The sequence below is a fragment of the Eumetopias jubatus genome, unplaced genomic scaffold (genome assembly GCF_037043125.1).
Source record: "Eumetopias jubatus isolate StellerSeaLion01/CBP00866 unplaced genomic scaffold, mEumJub1_p1.0 scaffold_14, whole genome shotgun sequence".
Lineage (NCBI taxonomy): Eukaryota > Metazoa > Chordata > Mammalia > Carnivora > Otariidae > Eumetopias > Eumetopias jubatus.
In genome coordinates, this window is record NW_028274820.1 from 40,766,032 (window position 1) to 40,790,579 (window position 24,548).

Here is a 24,548-nt window from a genome sequence, read left to right on the forward strand (position 1 = left end):
TGAAACTGGGGGCTTATGTTCACATACTAAGAATGATAACTTTAAAATTGTGTTATAAAACAGTTCATGAAGTTTCGTTCACTGTAATGAAAAAGTTAAAGGAAGAGAAGAACATGTAATAGCATTATGCAAGTAAAAATTTTAAATTTCATCCTAAGGAAGTGCTATGGTATAGAATATACTTTGAGTTTTCAGGGGGTCCAACTGTGATGTTCACTAGACAAAATTAAGATTCAGGTCGTCCACTACTATTGAGCTAGGCTGTTTACTGTCGCCTACTGCAGATACAACAACCGAAGAACTAGCAAAGGGTAGGAATAGTTCATGTTAAATTAGCATCATTAAGAGACCCATCACTGGTGGGTGCATTAAATACGTAAGATTAATAGTTTCATTACTACCCCTCCCAAAACACACTCTTTCTTAAAATTCATAAGGAAAATGCTTTGCTTTCCCACCATCCTCAAATAAGAAACGTGGGAAAATCAAAGTGTTTGGGAAATCACCCTTCACAGTGTGTCTAACCACACCTTCACTTCCTCTACTCACATAACGAGAGTGGTCATCTGCCTGCTTCACAGAGGTACTGGAAAGCCCACACAATGATCACAGGCATGTCTGCCTCTGGCTGTGCCCCACTCCAATTAATGCAAGAGAATCCACCTTTTCCAAGCATCATTTGGATCCGGTCCCTGTCCTCTAAAGAGCCCACGGGACTCCCAATTGCCTCTCCTATTAACTAAAAACTCTGGCTCAGGAGCCTCCTCCATCACATGGCGCCCACATCTCTCCAGTTGCACATTTCAATAAAGGGCTTCCTTTAATACCCTCAACCTATACAAAAACCACTTCCCCATCCCCTACCACTCCATGACTCCCCCCCTCTCCTTAGAATTCTGCTCACGTCAAAAGATAAAGCTTCCTTGGTGAGACCATGTCAAACGCTGATTTCAACTACCTGGACAACTGTGCCGCCGAGGCAACTTTCTGTGTCCACTGAGAACTCTAACCCAGCTATGTTCTTCCTTGTAACGACTTTCCGCTATAGCCATATAATCTAATTAATGCATTTGCTTATTGTTCTTCACTTCGTCGTGAAAAATGATTAAATCCCCCTCGTGTCTGATGAAGACTGAAACCACTCCAGATTAGTTGGCCCCATCCTCATTAGGAAGGAAGGGACCGCCCCACAGAGCATGACCACCCCCAGGGGGAGGCAGGCGGACATGGTAAACAGCAAACACTTGGCTGTCATCAGGCTGCTACCCTGTCCATACCACAGCAACCATGACTGTGGGCAAGTTCCTTAACCTCCCCAAGGCCATTTCCTCATCAGAAAAATGGGAATTAATCTATAGGAAAGACCTCCCAGGTTGTGAGGATTCAATAATAAATTACATAGAAAGCACTTAGCCCAGAGGCAAGTATGTAATAAGTGATCAATAAACTTAAAGATAAAAATGACAAGTACTTGTGCTCGCCTCGGCAACACATATACTAAAATTGGAACAATACAGAGAAGATTAGCATGGCCCCTGCACAAGGATGACACGCAAATTCATGAAGCGTTCCATATTTTTTTAATCTCAGGAAACAAACTGAGGGTTGCTGGAGTAGTAGGAGGTGGGAGGGATGGGGTGGCTGGGTGATGGACACTGGGGAGGGTATGTGCTATGGTGAGCGCTGTGAATTGTGTAAGACTGGTGAATCACAGACCTGTACCTCTGAAACAAATAATACATTATATGTTAAGAAAAAAAAAAAAGAAGATCGTAGGAAGGGAAAAATGAAGGGGGGGTATCAGAGGGGGAGACGAACCATGAGAGCCTATGGACTCTGAGAAACAAACTGAGGGTTCTAGAGGGGAGGGTGGTGGGGGGATGGGTTAGCCCGGTGATGGGTATTAAGGAGGGCACGTATTGAATGGAGCCCTGGGTGTTATATGCAAACAATGAATCATGGAACACTACATCAAAAACTAATAATGTAATGTAAACATAATAAAATTTAAAAAATAAACATTGGTTGACATGTCAAAAAATAAAATGACAGGTACTTGCCTTCTCTCAAGAGATTATGTAAAACCATAGGTCTTTGGAGCAGAACAAGCTCAGTAGCTACTATCTGGTCCTTCTTCCTTTCCTTTGACCCCCTTTTACCCCACAGTCAAGTCATATATGATTCATTCTCTGGTGGGTCCAGAGATACAAGTCCAACCCAGGCCTCCATTAGACTGTTATAGCACCTCCCAAATGACCACCTCCAGACCTCCATAGCTCCAAGTTCCTGCCATTCACGGCCCATACATCACCTGGGTGTTCACAGACACTCCTCTAGGGCTGCTCAAATAGCCTCTATCCCTCCTACCCACTTAACTTACATTACAGTCTATCCTGACATCATATAATTTTTGTTTGTTTACTTTCTCCCTAAAATGTAAGCTCCCTGAAGATTTTATAATCTTCATTGCTGGATCTCTAGTCCTACAACATAGTCAGATCCAAGAGCTATCCCTATCTTTACTAATTCTTTTGCCCCTACCAATTAAATGACTTCAAGCACTATTTGCCGGTAACTACCAAATTTCTATCTCCCAAATTCCACACTCATATATCTAAGTGCCTCTCTGACAACCTCATTTACATATCCAATAGGCATCAAACTAACACATCCAAAAGTGAGCTCCTCTTTTCCTCCTACCCCAAGCCTGTAGCCCTTCCCATCTTGGTTGATAACTCTACCTTCCAGTTGGCCAAAGTCTTTGAAATCATTCTGGCCTCCTCTCTTTCACAGTCCACATCCAATCCATCAGAGAACCCTGTTTATTTTCTCTTCAAAATAATCCTAACCTCACTCAGGTCCAAGCCACCATGATCATTCACCTGGATTACTTCAAGAGCTTTTAATTGGTCCTTCTCTTTCTACTCTGTTCCTTCTATCGTCTATTCTCAACACAGCAGCCAGAGTGGTCCTGTCAAAACATAAACCAGATCATGTCACTCTGCTTAAAAAAAAAAAAAAATCCTGTAATGGTTTCCCAATTCACTTACCATCAAAGTCCAAGATCTAACCTTGATCTAAAGGGTCTTACTTCATCAGATCTGTTACTTCTCTGAGCTTCTTTCCTACTAGGCTCTCCCTGACTCATTCAGTTCACAAAGGTTCTCCTTATAGTCCTCAAATGTGCCAAGTATACTCCAGCCTTCGAACCTAGACAACATCCATTCCTTTTGCCTAGGACAGTCTCTCTCCTTCTTCCATCTCTCTATATGATCAATTCCCCTACCTCTTTCAAGTTTGTGCTCAAAAGGCACTTTCTTAATAAAGCCAACCAAACCATATTGTGCAAAGAGGATTACCTTCTTTGTTTCACAACTCATTGTAATCACCCAAATATCACCAGAACATACCCATTCTATTAAGTGTCTTAATCCCTAGTATTAACATCATCAAACTGTATATGTTCCTGTTACTACTCTGGTGGACAGGTTGGAAAACTATGTTCCACTGAACCACCAACTGTTTTTGTAAGTAACTTTTATTGGAAGACAGCCATACCCGTTCGTTTACATACTGTCTGGGAGCAGGAGAGTTGACTAGCTGTCAGAGACCCTAAGGCCCATGAAGCTCAAAATATTTACTATCTGGTCCTTTACAGAAAAAGTCTGCTGCCCCTGATCAAGCATAAAAGTAATGCTTTTAAAAAAAAAAAAAGAAAATCATGTTGATACTCAAAAAATGTACATTTTAAAGAGATAAAGCCTTAAATATTATAAATTGAAATTTTTATAAATTATCTCCTCACATAAAGGTGTAGAGATTTATAATTAATATAATGTAACTTTATTAATTCTTTCCTTTGGTTAAATGACTAGACCATCAGCAAATATCATTTCCCCTTTCCTAATCCTTTCCTGCTTGCTTTCCACCATGATTTACCCTCTTTTATATGTCCTTCTCTCCTACTATGTTAATCAAAATTTCATAATATCAAGTTCACAGAGTTCCAAAGTTTCTTTCCATTTATTATATTCAATGTATTAACATAATATAAATCTATTAAAAGATTCATGAATATTTTTAAAATTTACACTACTCTTCAGCTCAGATGTAAAAATATAGCTCATGTTCCTGCTGTCTTCCTTCTGAGAGGTTTAGCACTGATTCCTATTGGCAAAAGACCTATCTACAAAATGGCAGACATACACTAATGCTTTAGATGATAATCACATAGACATGTATCTTCTCTCTTTCAAAATTTGTAGTCTCCACCAACTTACATTTCCCAAATAGTGCTGGACAGGCAGAGTAACATTTATTACTAAGTAAGCTTTTATTTAGGGGCGCCTGCGTGGCTCAGTTGATTAAGCATCTGACTTCAGCTCAGGTCATGATTTCAGGGTCCTGGGATCAAGTTCCACATCAGGTTCCCCGCTCAGAGGGGAGTCTGTTTGTCCCTTTCCCTCTGCCCCTCCCCCTGTTCATGCTTTCCCCCCAATAAATAAAAATCTTTTTTAAAATAAATAAGCTTTTATTTAAATACTTCAAAAAAGCCTTAAGGCAGTCAAAAATTTATACACATATAGAGAAACGTAAACACACTAAAAATATTCAGTGCAATAGCATTCAAACTCTCAGCAGGACTTTTGTAAAGACAGTATTTCCAAAATAATCTTAAAAAATGAAGTTGGGGGGCGCCTGGGTGGCTCAGTCATTAAGCATCTGCCTTTGGCTCAGGTCATGATCCCGGGGTCCTGGGATCGGGCACCACATCGGGCTCCCTGCTCAGCGGGAAGCCTGCTTCTCCCTCTCCCACTCCCCCTGCTTGTGTTCCCTCTCTCACTAGGTCTCTGTCTGTCAAATAAAGAAATAAAATCTTTAAAATTTAAAAAATAATAAAGTTGGAGAATTCATCTGAAATGCAAGACTTATTATAAAGTTGTAGTAATTAAGAGAGTATAGTGATGGTGCAGACAATTATAGAAGGAGAGAATTCAGAAACAGACCCACAGTGATTTAAGATCACTGTTATCACCACAGAGCAATAAAACAAAGAGCAATCCTTTCAGTAATGGTGCTGGGAAACTAGATATCCATGGGGTCTGGAAAACCTTGACCCTTACAACATGCAAAAGTAAACAAAAAAATCCAACCACCTTCTAGAAAGACTGAAAATCTAAATTTGAAAGGAAAACAAAAAAACTTCTGGAAGATAACATAGGAGATTGTCTTTGTGACCTTTCGGTAAGCAAAGATTTCTTAAATGGGACACAGAAAGAACTATCTGTAAAAGAAAATGCTGATAATTTGTACTACATGAAGTTTAAGAACTTGTGTTCCTTAGGACCCTATTAAGTGAGTGGAAGTAGAAGTCACGGAGTGAAGATATACAACCCACGAACACCGTGTATCTAGAAAAACGGCACACCACTAAAGAGGATGTGCAAATGGCCAGTAAATATTTTTTTAAGGTTGCACAACCCATTAGTAATCAGGAAAATGCAAATTAAAGCGACATAATGAGGTATCACTGAAATAAACATGACTGGTAATACCAAGGGTTAGCAAAGGCATGGAATAACGAGAACTCTTATACACTGACAGTGTGAATGCACTGGTTCAAGCACTCTGGAAAACTGTTTGGCAGTATCTATTGAAGCCAAACACACACAGTTTCTATGACCCAGCAGTTCTACTCCTAGAAATGGCTCCACACCCACATCCCAAAAGATAGATAAAACAATGTTCAAAGCACATTATTTGCAGCTACCAAAGCTGGAAGTGTGCAAAGGTCTACCAATGGTAAGATGAATAAACAAATCAGGATAAAGTCCTACAATGGAATCGGATACAACAAAGAAAAAGAACAAGGTAAAAACAGATACAACATAAACATGGCTGAATCTCACAAATAAAATGTGAGCAAAAGTCAGAGTGAAACGGTACGTCTGTATCTCTCCATTTTTATCAAGTTTAAAAACAAGCAAACCCAGTCAAGGTTGATAAATGTCCGCTGTTAGCACTGGGCCTGGGGGACGATAACTGGAAAGGGGGCCCATGGATGCTGGCACTATTCTCCTTCTGATCTGGATGGAGCTAAAACAAGTATATACACTGTGCAAAAGCTCATCAAGAGGTACACTATGGTTTGTGCATTCTTCTGTATGTATGCTATGTTTATGTAAAGAGTACTTTAAAAAATTAAAAATAAAAATTCACTAGCATATATAAAATAGGCTAACAATGCAAATAAAAACAGAATAAAGCATTTGTTCTCCACACATACAGAATTGTAAATTGTTAACTAGAATTTTCTTCCTATACTGATATCCTGTTACACACCTGTTGACATCTCAAAACGCACTTATGAATATCAGATATCAAAACAAGAAAACATGGTGAGAACAAAATATTGGAGATACGTTTTTCCTCAGAGGAAACAGGTGAAAATAATGAACTCATATCAAAGGAACAAAATTGGCCTAATCAAGATCTTTTCATTGTAGCAAACACAGGAGTAATCTAGACATGAAAACATGACAAACATAAACAAGGCCTAAGAGGAAACAGGGCAAGCCTTCCCTGAAATGTGACACTTGATTATCTGCCCCTCACGCCACCTGATTTTTGTGTGGTATGTACCAGAACCAGCCTTAGTGGGAGCGGGAGTACCGCCAGCTTGTTGACAAACACTAGTGCTTACTGAGTTTCATCAAGCCCTGCTTCAAACAAGCCCTCAGGTGGAAATCCACTATGTGTAGAGATCAAGAGGGTAATGGCTCTCCTCTGGACGGAATGCAAGGCCAGGAGGTCCGGGGAACTGAGGCCACTCTCCTGCCCTGCCTGCAGCCCATGGGAAGGCCCCAGATAAACCTGTGTTCCGAGAAACAATGCTCTCCTCATGACCACATCTGACAGAGCCAATCTGGGAGGGAAAAGAGGAGACCTTTCTCTCTTACCTCTTCATGTTTACCCCTCCCAGAGATGCACACCCAGGCATCCTTCTGAAATACACAAAGGTCATTCTTGGGTGAAGGGCTTACAAGGAGCTAAGGATGTAACCAGAGGTAGGAGTGTCACTGTGTACGTCTCCAACAGCCTCCCAGGGACAGGCCGCCGGGTCACAGATCAGGATGCTCTTAATTCTGTGGGCTTATGAGACCAAGACTGACTATGTAAGTCCTCTTTTCTGCCCAACTCCATTTTTTAAGAAAGTTCTCCAACCTCATTATAAGTTTCCTGGAAAACATACTTGTGCTAGCCTCTTCTAAAGACACCTGCTGTCGAAACACTCCTTAGGCTGCCACATCCCCCGTATGATTTTGTTTACTGGGTAAAAGCCAACTAAACACCGCACCCACCTCTCCTAGAGGACTCTACCATATGAAAAATGTTAAGTCAACTATTAATTTGCAATGTGATGGTCATCTGGGTTCTTCTTTGTAGTACGCGTATCCGTTTTAGTGTAACCCCAAACAGGGATGACTGGGTCAGAAAAGCCCAGGCTACATCGTTCGACGCCCTCACCCCTGGGTGAGGGCCCCACCAGCTCATCATAAATGGACGTAGGACACACCCTGTTTCTGCTTTGCGACACAGGCAGGCTCTGGAACAAATTGCCTGGGGAGGGCAGGGTACTGGGAGAAGGAGGTGTACGTTTCTCCTACAAGTTACATGCAATTTCAGCTCCTTGGAAACCATGATTTCTTATTTGAATGTCTTATGCCTTCAGAGATGGGATAATGTTCAACACAAAACAGATGGTAAGCAAATTACCGGCTAACTGGCCAGCAGTTCAACTGCAAGTTAGAAGTGCAGGGCTTCCCAAAACACAAGAAAAAAGCGGGGGCGGGGGGGGGCGGCGGGGGAAAAGAAAGAAAGAAAGTCCTCCTTTGCTCTTTCAAGTTTTTTCTTTCAGTAATGTTTTTATAGAGGCCTTTGTTCTCCAGACAGCACCTTTATATGCAGTGTATCTTCTAATCCTCACATAGTCCTGCAAGGTAGATTATTATTATTACCCTGACTGTACAGATGAAAAAAACAAGGCTCAGAAGGTTGAACTGATTTGCCCATCAACAAAGCACTAGTAAGAAGCAGACACAGAACGTTCCAGCTACTGCGCTTGCTGCACTTCTTAGATGACCCCTTCTCCCACACCTGCTTCTTCACCTGCTCTTTCCTTCTGCTCCCAGGAACAGCACCCCTCCCTGCACGGGGGACAGTCTCCTGTTTCTTTCCTCCACCAGGCCACTCACTGCTTCACACTCAGGACATAAGGAGAACACGTGCAGGCCACTTCTCAGCGCCACCCCCCCACCCAGGTGCTCCTGCACCCCCGCCTCCACACGTGCTACGGGAAGGGGGAAGCGCAAGCGAAGCGGCTGCCCAACTCACTCAGATGCGCAGGCATTCCTCTGTAAACCCCCAGGAACCGTATTCATCAAACTGGCTTCCACTGGGTCAATTAACGCCACCATGAGCTAGCTGCTCGTTTGTCACTTGGAAATTTCAACGGGGACATTTTTTTATTGGTGTTCCAATGAAAAGCTGTGGTTACAGTGATACTAAGATGAATCGGGTGATAGGAAAGGAAAAAACTAAAGTTATTCTAGGGATGTTTAAATATGAAATAATCCATGGAGTGTTCTACTGGAGCGTTCATGGAACACATCTGAGCTTCTAGACTGTATGAAACAAAACCAGGCATATGTCCATGTTTTGCCTCAGCTGATCGAGCCTCAAATAACTGCCATGTCAGAACAACATGGACGAATGGCTGCAGAAGAGGGAAGGCTTCTAGAATAAGTCCATTATACTGCCTTACCTATACTTTATGTAGCTATTGTCTTCATTTCTGATAAGGAAAATGAAGACCAGAGAGGAGGATTAACTTGTTCAGACACAACAGAGGCCGAGCGCCAGAAGGAGCGAGGTCTCTCTCCAGTTCCAGAACTATTCCAGAAGAGATGGTGCTCTATTATATCATCTGTATTCTCCTCCCATCTGTACATTTCTCACCATCCATCAAGTAAGACAAACCCAGGAAGTCTAAACAAACTGGAAACTATGAATAAAGACATTTGAAATGGGCACCTCGGCCATCTCCCCTGAATCAACAATCCACAAGCCCAGAAGGGCTCCACAGTTCTTCACGGGCAGTGCTATCTACAGCAGGGTCACGTGCACGAACAACATACGCTGGATACCACACAGTCCAAGGAAAAGGTGGTACTTTCCGTCAAATCTATCTTCAGTATAAAAAAGTTTATTTTTACACTTTTTTTAAACGTCAGTAAGCAGTTTAATAAAAAATCTACTCCTGGCCTGCTACTTCCTTTCTCCTAGTACTTAAAAAGACATCTGGGGGCGCCTGGGTGGCTCAGTTGTTAAGCGTCTGCCTTCAGCTCGGGTCATGATCCCAAGGTCCTGGGATCAAGCCCCGCATCGATCGGGCTCCCTGCTCAGCGGGAAGCCTGCTTCTCCCTCTCCCACTCCCCCTGCTTGTGTTCCCTCTCTTGCTGTGTCTCTCTCTGTCAAATAAATAAAAAACTAATAATAATAATAAAAAAAAGACATCTGGGTTTTCTGCAACTCTGCAGCTAATCCCTGTGAGGCCGGTTCTGGCTTTTCACAATGAAGAAGGTGGCAGCACGGCAGAGAGAACGACCCAGCCAAGGGGGTCCGCTTGGAAGACCGAGGTTCTTCTGCTGCCACCCTGAACTCCTATCTTGTGCAGAGCCTTTGCACTCAAGCTACTCCGTGGGAACCAGGTAAGGACTGAAAACGCTGGGGGCACAGGTGGTACCTCTGTTCTTAGACAGTTTATGAACGTCTTCCTCCTACCTGTGGGAAGCACCCCTGATTGTGAAGGGAATTAACAGAAGTCCTGCCTAGCTCACATGACCTATGACTCTGAAAAAGTCATGCACAACCTTCCTCACCTTAAAACTAAACCAGAGTATCAAAACTGAGCCAGAAATCTATTTTTCCAAATAGAAAGATATGTGAACTGGAGCCCCAAACACAAAACAATCTTTGTTAAAAGGTATATGCTTAACTTCTTAAAAAGGTTCTCCATACACTTCATTCCTGGAGACAAAAAAAAAAAAAAAAAAAGCTCACACAAGTCTGCACTTACTTAGATGCACACATACACCCCTTACCAAAAGTAACTTCTCCTTTGCCAGTTTTGTCAAACAGTTGAAAGGCCACCATGAACAAAGCATCCGGGGCACATAGGACAGATTCAAATGCTACGAACTCTTGAAAGGATATTAATCTGCAACATAAAACAAGCACAAAGCATAAAATCAGTAGCTTGCAGAAAATAAAAGCATACACAAATAGACACTAGGGATAAAATTAAACATTGCTGTCAAAAAACTACGTTCAAACCTAAAAACATTTATAAACACTTAGCATTTCCTTTTACATACAGTGGACTGAAATAGCAATGCACAAAATTTAAAGAACATGACAGGTTCGAATTATAATTTTAAATGTAACTGTTTTAGCCAACATGGCATTTTTGTTTCAGGCATACTATCGCTGGATTCTAAAGATTAGGTATTTTAAATTAGGATGTGATTGGGCAGCAGTAATATAGAGAAGCTTTGTCATTCATTAATACCTTTATACACCATGTAAAAATGGTTCACGAGACTCATTCATTGCTGATATCTACTGACCATATGTGGACTCAACTAGGGGTAGTATTGGTAGGGGTGGTAGAATACAAACAGACATGAAATGTGACGCCCAAGAAGTTCTAGTCTGATAAGGCAGATAACACTAGTCTAGAACTAGAAACAGTATACAATCTTAAGACAGGGACCAATATGATGAAAACAGAATTCTGGTAGGAAATCAAAGAAGGCTTTGGAGCAGAAATGGAATGCGAGCTGGGTCTTGAAAAATGAGTGAAATTCAGGTATGTAGTAATGGGCACAGAAGGGCGGACACTCTAGTCAGGGGGATCCTTGCAGAAAGGCAGGTGCAAGAAAGCTAGGGCATGTACAGGGAAGTGATGAGGAACTGATTTTGTCCGGGCAGCAGAGCACATAAAAGAAAACACTGTGAAATGAGATTAGAAGTGTAAGACCAGAGATGGGCATGAAAACAAAAAAAAGGGACTGCTTTTTCTTCTCTAGGAAGCAAGGAGTGATTGAAAAGTTTCTGAGCAAGGTCATGACATGATCAAATATGGTTGTTGGGAACAATACAACAGGCCACAGATGCTCTGACATCCAAGGAGGTATTCTGTATTTTAAATGTCCAAATATTTCAGTGATACACAGAAGTAAGTCCAAGTCTCTGGAGGATATAGAGGGAGGAAGAAAACAAGAGTGTTTTCCTATGTTTCTCAAAACATTTAATTACTTCTAAGCATCTCACAGAGAGAACACATTTTTACACAACGTGTTACAAAGTTAAGTGTTTCCCCAGAATGTCACCTGATCATAATAATGTCACAAAGAAAGGAAAATCCCATGGTGTGTTCAATATACAATTTCTGTCATTCACCATCCAAAACACATCCTTCCAAAAGCATGGGAACATTCAGGAGCAGGAACAGCATATGTTACAGAAATATGTTTGCCCAGAACATCTTCTCTACCACTCAGTGTGTCTCACTGAGAGTCTATGTGCAAGTGAGACCAGGATGGGAAGGGAAGCAAAGCTGAGTCAAACATTCTTAGCAGGCCTCGAGGAGCTTACAGCCTGTTGGGGGAGTGCGAGGTAGTCACATGCATATATGCCCACCAGAATGCACGAGTTGAGGGTCAAAAGTAAAAGAAGACATAAAGCGTTAAGGGGGCACAAGAAGAGTGATTTGTTCTGCCTACAAACCTGGGGAATGCTTCATGGAGGTGTGTCATTTAAAGAAGAAATTTTAAAGTTGAGAAGATCTTAGAGATCATCTACTTCAACCTCTTCATTTTACTTTTGAGAAAACTAAAAGTTAATGACTTATGTGAAGGGGAAGCAACTGGCTTCTGGCATTCTGGCCTAAAACCCAGGTATCCTGGTTTCCATTTGACTGAGACCTAATTCCAGCTGGGATGGAAAGATGGCGAGAAGAGTGAAGGGCAGAGAGAGGACATTCCATACTGAGGAAAGAACAGAGCGAAACACAGAGGTGACAGCATATGGCATGTGCTGTGTTTAGGGAAGGACGCAGGTGCTGCCGAGCCTGTATCTAATAGGTTGTGAGGGGTGAAGAGTGGCTTGAGCTGTAATACCAGCCACCTGTGGAAGACCTTAAAGGCCAAGTTACAAAATCTTGACTTTGCAAGCAGTGAGAAGTCACTGAAGGTCTTTGGGCCGGGGGTGGGGGTGGGGGGAGGTTGCTAATAAATATCAGGTTCAGATCTTCGTCTTAGAAAAGGAATTGGTATGGAAGATGAATTTAACAGAGAAAAGACAAGATGGGGAGATAGATAGTGTGAGAGCAAGGGATAGCAGGGGTCTAAGCCATAGCTACCGTACCAGGACTGAAAAGAGAGGAAAGGCTAGAGAAATACAGTTGAGGCAGGAATGACAGAACTTGGTAGAGATGGATGTCAGAGACTGAGGGCCAGGAAAAGGCCCAAAACATCCAACCTGGCTAACTGAGTGGGATGATGATATGACCACCAAACACAGAGTGAGAGAAAAAAAAGAAAGAAGAAGAAGAAAAAGAGAGAAGGGCCTTGTGAGACAGTAAGGCCAATTCTGACTGTGTTACATTTGAGGTACTGGTGGGACACTGACTATGGTGTCCAGCAGGAAACCAAAAGCACCAGTGTGGAACTTGTGCTTGGGAGAAGGGCTGAAAGCAGTTGAACTGCATCCTCCCCAAAAAATTCATGTTGAAGTCTTAACCCTCAGTACTTCAGAATATGACCTCTGCTTGGAACTAGGGTTGTTGCAAATGTAATTAGTAAAAATGAGCTCAGACCAGAATAGGGTGGGCACCTAATCCAATATGACTAGAGTCCTCATAAAAAGGGGAAGTTTGGACACAGATACGCACACAGGAAGAACACCATGTGAAGGTAAAGGTAGAGATCAGATGCTTCTATAAACCAAGGAATGCCAGAGATTTCCAGCAAACCACCAGAAGCTAGGGGACAGGCATGGAACAGATTCTCTCTCACAGACCTCAGAAGAAACCAACCTTGCTGACACCCTTGATCCTACCCTCCAGAACTGTGAGACAATATTTTTTAAAGCCATCTAGGTCGGGGATACTTTGTTATAGCAGGCCTAACAAACTAATACAAAGGCTAAGATAAGAAACACAGATCTGGGAGTTTTTAAACAAAGGTTACTTAAAGCTGTGAATGAAACTCAGGGCTCAGGCTCACCATACTCCACACTACTGAAGCAGTAGAGAGGGGAAAAAGGTGTCTCTGTCTGCTTTCCGGTTGCCATCGCTCCTACTTCCAGGACTCCTCTGAGCAGGTACCAACAACCACACAGCCACACTGCTCACCAGTTTAGCCTGCTGGCAATTTGTCAAGGCACAAAATAATCCTATTTGCTCAATTATCCCTGCACGGATGTTTGGTTAATTAAAAGCTGCACAGTGTGTTACCCAGAAAAGAGGCATTCTTTTTTATTTAATAATTGGAATAAAGACTTAAATACAATAAAAAGAGTATCTTATATCTCTCAAAGTGGTATGAGAAACCTGAACACTATCTATATGCATGAACAAATACTCATCTGGCAATGTCAATGTGGTTTCATAACCATATCTGGCCAGTGAATACTCTGGTATTTCAGGCATGTTACAGATATCAAAAAGGTATGTAATTTGGTAATCCTGTTAGATACAAGTATTATACGTCTATGTAGGAGGTATATAGATGAACCATGAAATCATAATGTCTTACTGTTCAGCAAGATCATTTTGGATTTTCAAGGTAATCTGACTAGAGGGCTATCAGAATAATTACAGAGTACTATATTCATTTACAGCATGCTATCTAAACACACACACACATATATTTTCACATAAACAGTACTTTAGTCTTGCTTTATAGATTTAATGGATATTAGAGTAAATTACAACAAAGAATACAAGCTTAATCAAGTTCAGACCTGGCTGAGGAGCTCACTTGGTTCCGTTTCTACCCAAAACTTCTCTGACAATGTTAGATGCCCTCTAAAATAAACCCCACAACTCTGTTGGACTCCATGACCACTGCCTGCGGAACAGTGTTTGACTAGGCCCACCCGCAGCAACGAAGCACAGGACACTGGTCAGTAAAGAGAAGCAAACGCAGGAGTCCCATTTTCAAAGGCCCCCAACCACTCTGATGAGGGAAAAGTAGGTTTCTAACTACTCTGTTCCTGGTTCTGATGCCACCAGAGATTTTTTTAAAGAAAGTTGTTTTTGTGTTTCAAACCATTAGAGCCGCTACCCTCCTTATTCTAAAGCCGTGGGGGGCAGCCGCAACTTTACAAGCCCATGGAGTCCGCTCCGCCTAAGGCAGCCCAGACACCACATTCTCCAATCAAATACTGAGCCAGGGAAAAAAGGGTTACAAAGTGGACTCCACAGGTACATTGGGCTCAGGGCTGTGTAAGATTATACAACTATTACATACACAGAACGACACTAGAACGACACAAACCAAAATGACGCCAGTTTCCTTACAGTGGCATCCCTTTAGGCCTCCTCCTCACATACTGGCAAGGGATAGCTCTTAGCCTGGAGATGCGTACAATAGAGAATACAGACTGAAAACCATGACATTATGGGAAAAAGTAGCAAGTAACAGAAGTGGAGATAAATTACCCAGTGATTCAGAGGAAGGAAAGATCATTACTATATTGAGAGAAAAGAGACGGGGAGTGTCAGTACGATCACGTGACGTCAGAGGGACGATGCGACCAAGTGGACGTGTACCGTCAGTCTTGCAGAAGTAAGATGTGATCAAGCAGAGGTGGGAGGTGGGGGAAGGAGAGGCCACCAACGGCAGTGGGTGCCTACTCTATGTGCCCGGCATGGGCCGGTGCTGGGAAGACACAGGCGAAAAGTGCAACCTCTGCCCCCCCAAGAACTGATGGCCCGGGGGGGGGCAGGGGGGCAGATGGTGAGCCAGGAACCAAGGCAGGAGGGCTGCAGATGAAGAGCCACAAGCAGTGTGAGTATATACTGGAGTAAGGGCAAGTGCAATGGTGCGCACATCGTGACAGTACACAAAGTCTGAAATTCTTGGTGATACGACGAATTGTGCTTTAAACCATTTACTCTGGCAGAGGAGTGTTAAATGACCTGGAAGGAGAAGAGCCTGGAGTTGAGGAGATGTGTTGGTTGAAGCCAGGGAAGAGCCACGAAGGCCTGAAGGAAAGGAAGAGTGCCTTATGACAAGGGGATGGGAGTATAGGGCACCACGCTCTCCAAAGAGGGCAATCTGACAACATAGCAAGAGTCTTAAAAGTGCCCACAGTCTTTGACACCACAATCCCATTTCCAGGAATGTATCTTAAAAAATAAGGAACGAATGTGTACAAACTTTGATCAGTAAGGATGTTCAAGCGGCACTGTTGATAGTGCAAAAATTGAAAACAACCGCGATATGCAAAAATGTGACTGATGAAATAAAGGAACATCTGTATACAGACTACTCTCCAACCACTATCATTGTTATAAATAGATTCACATTATTAAGTAAAAAACCAGATATACAAATGTATGCAAAGATCCCATTTTGTTAAAAATGGACAAAAATAATAACTTACATACATAAAAGTGTGAAGGATGTATGCCAAAATGTTAACAATGGTTCTCTCTAGGTAGTTAAAATATTAGAAACTTAAGGTTTTTCTCCTTTCGCTTGCCCAGATTTTCTACTCTTCTCAATAATACACATACTGAATTACTTTTGTAGTAAGAAAAAAATTAAAATTTACGTGAAACAAAACATCAAGGATCTCAACTTAGGTAGTGGCAGGAGGACTGAATAAAGGATGGGGATGGGGGGGAACCAAAAAAAGAAACAAATGACAGAAAGTCACACGAACTGGCTAACCAAGGTGGATAACCTCCAGCTTCTCTCTTCCTACGGGTTGCTGCTTATTCTCACTCAGCAGCAGCTTATACCCCATGTGGTCCCTTTCATCTCCCGCCTGGCTCCCACTCTAGGCCAACTCTGTGGCTAGCAAAGTTTAAGCAACTGCACATAAGGATCTGATCTGTTGAGGCTTCAGGAAGCTTGGTCGTAGACAATGCACCATATCAAAATCCAATTACCACTTTTACTTAAGGGTCCTAACCACAAGAGTGCTTCGCAAAAATAACTTTTTTATAACCCTCTTCCGTGTGTTACAACAGAAGCCAAACAATTGTCCAGGATTAATGGCAGAGATAAAGGTAAAATCGAACTCCAAAAACTCAGTTCCAACCACCAAACCACCCAGGTTCAAGTTTCTGTGAATGTCGAGGGAAAAAAAAAACACACACACAACTGGGCTTTCCTGAGATCACCAGTTTATCAAAAGAGCTTTGGCCTCCATGATTTTAACATCTTTAATAGCTTTTGGGGTTTTCCAGCTCTTTTATCTCCCTCCCAAATGCCTTGCAAATATATGTCGTTCAGGCCACCAAGCAAATATGTTCCCTGCGTCTACTGATATGCCAGGCAATGCCCTAGGCACTAAAGATACCATGAAAATGGGTAAGATGGACAGAATCCCATCCTCAAGGAATTCCATTCTAGTGAAGAAAGCAGGCAATGCGCACAAACATACCTACATAAAAATAACATGATTCATAATCAGATAACTTCTGTGTAGAGGATAAAAGAGAGGAATGCCTTAAAGCAGTTGCTTCTCAGCCCCAGAGGGCCTATTTAATTGGTCTTTGGAGGGACCTTGTTTCTTTCCACTTCCCAAGTGATCCTGCCGTGCAGCCAACTTTGAGAATGATCGGGATGGGAGATGGGCTGCTCTGCCTACATGCCCAGGAAATGCCTCTTGGGAGGTGGCATTAAGATCTGAATGAGGAGGAGGAAGCACTGGGAAGATGTGGAGCAAGAGTTTTTGGGGCAGAAGAACCTCCATGCGGGCACGGGCCCTAAGAGAGGCCAACCCCGGTAGCCCCGTGGGGCAGGGCGCCACCAGATCGCTGGGGACTAAGGGAGGAGGGAAGCAGGAGGGAGGCGGGGATGAAGAAGCATGCAGGGCCAGACAGGCGATGTAGACTGTACCTGCAAGCGTGCATGGGGGACAGCCACTGCCGGACGGTTTTAGACCCAGGAATGTGGGATCCCATGGGAAGAACACTCAGGACGCTGCCGGGCACAGACTGCAGGGGGAAGCAGGGAGCCCAGTCCGAAGAGGCTGCAGTGGGCTGGGCCAAGGGCTTACTTAGCAGGAAAGGGAACTGAGAAGCGTTCAAATCGAGGGCTTGTCTGAGAAGTCCCAGCACACAGCTTTTCAAGCACGGCAAGTCAGGCACCCCCGTCAGGGACATCCAGTGGCCTGTGGCTGCAGGCACTACAGCGGCCAAAGGCACAGACTGAGGCCCTGCAGTCAGAGCGCACATGAAAACTACTAGTTAGGCAGATGGCGGAGGAGCTCATAAATAAATGAGGCTGGCTGACGGTCAGTGAGAAAACAAACTAGGCCTCATAACCTCAGTTGGGCAAATTCATTAGTTGTTCTTAACACGCTTTAAAAAGACAATGAATTCTTGTTACCTAATTGTATATGCCAGAATCATCAGGAGTAAGGTGGAAAGAGGCCCGAGTTCCAGTTCTTCCTTTGCCTGAGTGGCTGAATGATTTTGCTGGGCAAGTTGGAGCAGATCTCCTTTCCTGATCTATGAAGGAGGCCCTCTCCAATGCCTTTCAGTCCAGAATCCTGTTTTCTTCCACGTTCAGTTACAGGGAGCCCTCCTATGCCCACCCCGGTTCCAGCACTGGCCTTGGCATTCCTGGGAGTACATCTGTTCCGAGGACAGCTGGGCTCCTCGGTTCTACACGCACTTGGGTTCAAATCTCACTGCAGCATTTGCCAAGGGGCTATTTAAATTCATTGGCTCCAGTGAAATCTGGCAGATTGAATATTGTTCAAACAAGCAGGCTACTGCTTGGCTTTAAAAACCTATTAAAGATTTTATTAGCAATTTTACTGTATTGTTATCATGAATTTCACCTATAAATACCACCTCTGCATGTATCACTGCCTCCATACTGCCAACAGTAGATAAATACACAGGCCCTCATAACTGTGAACTTGACTCAGTAAGTGATAAGCCCATACTCCAGGCCTACCTGTCTGTCCACCCCTTGCAGTTCACTCCAAACGGTGCTGGAGTTGCCCAAGGCTGACTGTGCCAACTGCTGGGATTTATAGAAGGCATTCTTAGACCTCCAACAATTCTTTCCTTATCAGAGGGATCTACACATTTAACAGATATGACTCACCCCCATTCTACTTCCCTTTTGCTAATAGTTCGCTGAACTACACACTCAAAAAGGTCTTTCACCTATACACATTCTATACCTCATTCTTTCTGCTCCCTGTTAAATAGTACTACTCACTGCCCAATGACCTCAGGAGAATCTGTCTTCATGTCCCGTCACCTCCCCAACCTTTAAACTTTGAATCACAAAAAAGTTCTAATCATGGCCAATCCCACAAGAGTAATATTGCATCAAGGAAAAGAATTCCCACAGGGTTTTTAAAGCTAGAGACAAATCATAATCTCTATCTCCATTAGACTCTAGATAAATACCCTCTTTGTTCTTAAACACTAATAGGGATTGTAAAAACAAACAAAAAAACCCCCAAAACTTCAAAAGTTTAAAGGGAACCTTTAAAGGAAGAGAAAAATTGAAAGGAAGAAAGACCACTGGTTTAAAAAAAAAAAGGCGGGGGCGGGCGGGGGAGAGTCGTTCTAAGCCATAATGGAAAATTCACTCAGGTAAGCACAGTAGATTGAAAAAAATCTATTTCCTAGATCTTCTTTGTTAAGGCTGGATGAGAAGGCGTCAACTCTATTAAAATGGTAAATGAAAAAGGATAATGGAGATATATAAACTTTAGATAAGAAATTAGGACCTAAAATACCACCAGGCACACAAATTTGTTAACGACCAAGCATTTTTCCAGTGACTGCTATATACCGGCTATCACTCTGCATAAAGCAGCAGGTTAGTTGTTAGGTTACCACTGGATAAGCAGCTACTGTAAATGCTTCCAGTAGAGCATGTGCTGCCAAACCCTTTACTTACCTGACTTGAGTCTTCAGTTTAATTTCCCCTTGGTTTAGAGATGAAAAGTACCTTCCACTCAAGAGATTTTCAGTACTTAAAGCCCAGGAGACAAGGTGAAGAACACAATTTTCTCATGCGTACTTTTAGCACAGGCCCATATTAACTAGGGGTGTTCTTCACTCAAATAGCATTTTAAAATACCAAAAATCGATTGAGTTAAATGATTTTTTAATTGGGACACAATGCCTCTCTCAATGTGTTTTTCTGAATCCTTGAAGCAAGGTAATGATTACAGTGGTAAGCAAAAACAGATAAGCACCTAAGCACAGACACACAGAAAGTGACAAGAGCAAATGTGCTACTTTCTTGCATCTGCCAATGACAATTACCAGTTAGTCACTTTATTAAAATCAAAATTAAAAATAAGAGGTAAACTAAATTTTTTAAAAATCCATGAAATCAAGTTTTACTGATTCCTTTTCAGGGAACATTAGCAATTACTCAGAAGTATTTCAACATTTTCTTTCATTCAGTTGTAAGTCTTACACTCTGGATACACACAAAAACCTTTTTCGACGTGATCATAACATAAGCACTTGGCAAAAAAAAATTAAGTGACTGAAATAGCCTTTATCAGATTTTTAAAAATAAAATTATTCATGCTGTGGGCAAGAAGAAATAAAAGCACACAGGCTTAAGCCAGAATATCATACACACAAAAAAGCCAACATTAATATCCGCTGTGCCAGCTGAATTCAAATTAACCCAATTTTACATGTTAATTAAACCAGCTATTTTCTTCTTATTGTATTTTTGCTTCTTAAATAGTAGAGTCTACAAGTGATTCCCAACAGACTTGTTCCAACAACAATGACGTATTCATTTACTCCTATTATGACCATACAATACAGTAACTGAGCAGTAATTTTTCACAGCCAATTACACGTGTGGTTCTTTATGCTTAAAGATGCTGAAATAATGTGTACTACAGAGCCATATGCCTGCATCTCTAGTCTGCCTGAGGCAGTTGCCTGGGTAACACATTTTCTCTTCGGTTTAGCATAACCCTTCACTGAATATCATTAGGTGTCATTAAATAGCAAACATTAACATGAACTTCAATACACTACTTAGAGAGAGTCATTTTACCCATGTAAACAAGGGCTCCATCATTTATAAGAAGCTTAAAATAGATTATGATTTTCTGTATTTAAGACCATGAAAAAGAAAAAAAAAAAAAAGAAGTACCCACATGTTGATTCCAAACTGAATTTGCAGAAATTTCTGATAACATAAAAGAATTCAGACCAAGTTTCCAGGGTAACACTTCTTATGATATTCAATGTAAGCAAAGAAGGATTGGGCTTTTTACTCAAAGTTTACTTTAGATTTACTCAAAGTTGTAAAACAATTCCATCAATTGCATCTCAGACCATCAGAGACTTTTACTCTTTTACAACAAGGTGTGGAGAAGGCACTTGAGTTCAGTAACAAAATTAACTTACAGACTAAGGTGCTTAAAAATCAAGACACACAGTAATAAATAGAAAGTGCAGGGGACATCATGCATTATCTAAAATATCTTAAATATTAAAAATTTAATAATGTGTTCTATAGTTTAGATATGGCAATATACAGTTTATACAGAGTTTTCTAGACCCAATGCCTGCATTAAGAGTAGCCACCATCCCCAATAATCTCCATCGGCCCTCCCTCCCATGCCACCGCAAACCAGCATCCATGTCTAAGAAAACAATCTGCTTGCTCTAAAAACACAGTCTCAACACTTAGAGCCTCCCCACCCACCTTCCTAACCAGATTACCGTTCCAAAAGAGTGGACTTCTGATTTTTCTGAGACAAAATCGTAATTTCAAGTCTAAACTCTCAACCTAGAAGAAATTACAACTTGCCTTCTATTATCGGCATTACAAAGGGCCTCCGAATTTACAATGTTCATTTTAAAGGACACCTACAAAATGGAAATGAGGCATCAGAGGGCAGCGCCATCTCCGATACACTTTCTCACCTTTCCCAGCACAGGAGGAAGGCAGGCTCCAAAATCCCGGAAAGGGGAGGTGGCAGGTGCGGTTCAAGAGTGACCAGGGCAGAGATGAGGACTGATCAAGGTTCAGGAGTTAGCTGCAAAGCTGTCCAGTCAACCTAAGAGTAACTAAAAAGAGAGCTCTGCCAAGAACCAATGAGTTCTTGGTTATGGAGATTGAGATCCCAGATATATCTATGATGATGAACTGTGTCTTTTTTCTCCTTCCCACATGTGTTTTCTAATCCACGATAAGGAAGAAATGGCCACACAAAATACAAGGACTTAGCCTCAGGTGTCATGCTTCCACCTCCCACTGCTCCACGAATATTCATGTAGCTGCTTGAATAAAACCTCAATCACCACATTCAGTCCAGGGGCTGGGATGCAGTTGGCAAAAAAAAAAAAAAAAATTGTATTTGATATTAAATGTATATTCCATTTCGGTTTTAGCACGCTGCTCTGAAGTGAGGTAAATTGTGAGAAACAAACTGATAGCACTGATAAATCTTTAAGTAAAACATTTTCAGGATACACTGGGATCCGTAGAGATTCAGTCACAACCCTGATGCCCCTATGAGAATTTGTGTTCTGAATGATTACCTAAGACACTCTGGAATTTCAAATAAAATTTTTAAATTAAGACTGAGTTGTATAAATTGCCATTATTGCAAAAAGGAGCCTAGTAACTTAAGAAACATTATTAATGAAAATAGAAATAAAAAGTGATTTCTGATTACAATAGTTCGATTAAGTAGTGTTTCTGGATTTTACCCCAAATCCACAATAAACAGAATGGTATTTCCATCCTTATAAAGATTAATTAAAATTTTACTACATGGACATAACTTGCTTGCCTAAGAACTGGTAAGAATCTGGGGGAAAAAAAAACAAATTTTTATATTTAATTGTATTTTGCTCCACAAATAAGCACGAACAAAATACAATAAATTCATCTGTTAACACAGACCACCCACAAATGTAGATTCTCATTAAAGTAACCAAAAACATTTATTATAACTTTTTAAGCCTGGTCTACGTAGGTTTATATTTTTATTATCTGAAAGAACCTATATAAATGCTGAAAAACAGGTAAGAAAAAGAAAGATTTTCTGCCCACCATGTCCCCAGCCTATTCCACACTACCTCTGTATTCATTAGCAAGTCCTATTTCTAAAGGTCTCCTCACAATACCAAGCTTTTTTTTAAAAGCAGGCAATTACAACACAGAATAGCAATTGTAAAGAATAATCAAAATTAGAAACTGTTGGGAGTACTTTATATTTTTGCAAAAGCAGATTAAGCGGCAAGACTTTTGAGACTCTTTGCTTTTTCTGGGTATAATTATTGCTAATTGTAGAAAAGCAACATCAGCGTTTTAATGCTTTTTCCTTCAGTAAGTTGGTGACTGTTTTACTTCCTGACTTAAAAAAAAAAAACAAAAAACAAAAAAACGCTGTAGAAGAAAGCACTGACCAGGACATTGTAAAAAGCACAGAAAGAGGGTTTCAATATGAATTACACATTCAACCAATCCTCAGATACTTTAAAAGCGGGTTCTCACCCATGGAAATGCAACACCATTAGTGAATTTTAAAATTATATTTTAAATTAACAACCAGAAGAATAATGCGAACTAAAATGCATTCAGAGAAAAGACATGAGTGTATTTATTTAACTCTACTACAGAAGGCCTGAACTCACCAGACCGTAAGCAGAGACGAGAAGGGCAGAGGCCAGAGCCGCACAGGCAGGAGGCACAGGGGGCACGGGAGCGGTGGCGAATGGCACACAGTAAACACCAGGCCTTCGCAGGGTGCTGAATGGAACGGTAGGAGTCTAAAAAGGATCAAAAACCTAGTCCTATGAGTGGTTTTCTCCATACAAAGAATCTCTCAAGAGTAATTTTACAAAAACCAGAATGACTCCAGACTACTATGGCACCAGCCTATTGAGAGAAGATAAAAGTGAAGACATGAGAAGAAAGAAGATTTGCTGAGAAGTTTCAGCACCTGTTACAGACTGCATGAAGTTAGTAACCCTGGGAGAAAAATGACAATCGGGGATTTTAACATGCTGAATTTCAGTATGGAACCAACTAGAGAGCCTGAGACTCTCATCCCCTCATCACCTATCTGATAGTATGTCACACACTCATGGCATTTCATGTGTCCCATCTATTCAAAGTCATTCCACAGATATGGATGGAGGGCTCCTATGTGTTAACCATACCGTCCCAGGATCTGCAGATTCAGCAGTGGACAAAACAAACATCCCTGCCTTCATGGAGCTTACAGGCAAGCGTGTGTGAGAAGGTGGAGGGGGGGCACAATAAAACAATGAATAAAATCTTTACGTTACAAGACAACCACTATGAGGGACACTAGAGTAAAAAAGAAAAGGTATGTTAGGGGTACAACTTAAAACAGCATGTGCAGGGAAAGCCCCCCTAAGAAGATGTCTTCAGAGCAAAGACCTAAAGGAAGGAAGTGAGCTTCTTAAGGGAAGAGGAAGTGCAAAGGCCCCGAGGTAAGAATGAGCATGGTGTGTTCAAGGTGCAGCAAGATCAAGTATTAAGGAGGAAGAACAGTAGCAGATGAAGTAGGCTTGGTAAGGGAACGAAAGTGGCCACTGTAAGGCCTTGCTGGCCACAGTAAGGACTTTGGCTTTTACTCTGGGTGAAATGGGGAGGCAAAATGGGTTGTGAGCCAGAGAGTGACATGATCGAGTTAGGTATGAACAGGATCACTCCGGCTGCTGTGCTGAGCAGACTGAAGGGAAGCAAGAACAGAAGCAGGGAGACGTGTTAAGAGGCTATGACAGGGCGCCTGGGTGGCTCAGATGGTTAAGCGTCTGCCTTCGGCTCAGGTCATGACCCCAGGGTCCTGGGATCGAGTCCCGCATCGGGCTCCCTGCTCCTTGGGAGCCTGCTTCTCCCTCTGCCCCTCTGTCTTTCATGAATAAATAAATAAAATCTTAAAAAAAAAAAAAGAGGCTATGACAATAATCTGTGTGAGAGATGGTCTTGCCTCACACTGCAATAGTAGCAGCAAAGAAGGAAAGAAATGGTCACATTCTGGATATACTATAACTTTCTGCCACGATGCTACAAATGGAATAAAAAAAGAACCTAAATCATGTAAAATGCAGGGTCACATTTATTGGGAGATCAATCATGCACTAGCAATGAATCTAAAGAACTAGTCAACCGGGGCCACACGCCAATCACCAGTTGCACTGAATCACTGAGAGTTTTAGTTCTTTCCTTCCTTCCTCCCTCCCTTTTTTCCTT

General features: G+C 41.8%; 1 protein-coding gene and 1 non-coding gene across 5 annotated transcripts in view; one reads left to right on the forward strand and one right to left on the reverse strand.

The window, feature by feature from the left end:
• The window catches only part of SLC25A13 (solute carrier family 25 member 13), a 184,484-nt gene that overhangs the window by 101,113 nt on the left and 58,823 nt on the right, over positions 1-24,548 (reverse strand). For 3 of the 4 annotated variants that reach the window (XM_088018338.1, XM_028119853.2, XM_028119860.2), the window contains one exon: positions 10,164-10,279. The exons of the other annotated variant lie outside the window; for it this stretch is intronic. In XM_088018338.1, coding sequence (XP_087874464.1) covers positions 10,164-10,279 — 116 coding nt within the window. The remainder of the gene's footprint in view (positions 1-10,163; positions 10,280-24,548) is intronic. 4 annotated transcript variants of the gene reach the window in all.
• On the forward strand, positions 1,474-1,580 carry LOC114222413 (U6 spliceosomal RNA). Its single transcript, XR_003611938.1, has one exon. It is a non-coding gene; the product is annotated as a U6 spliceosomal RNA (small nuclear RNA).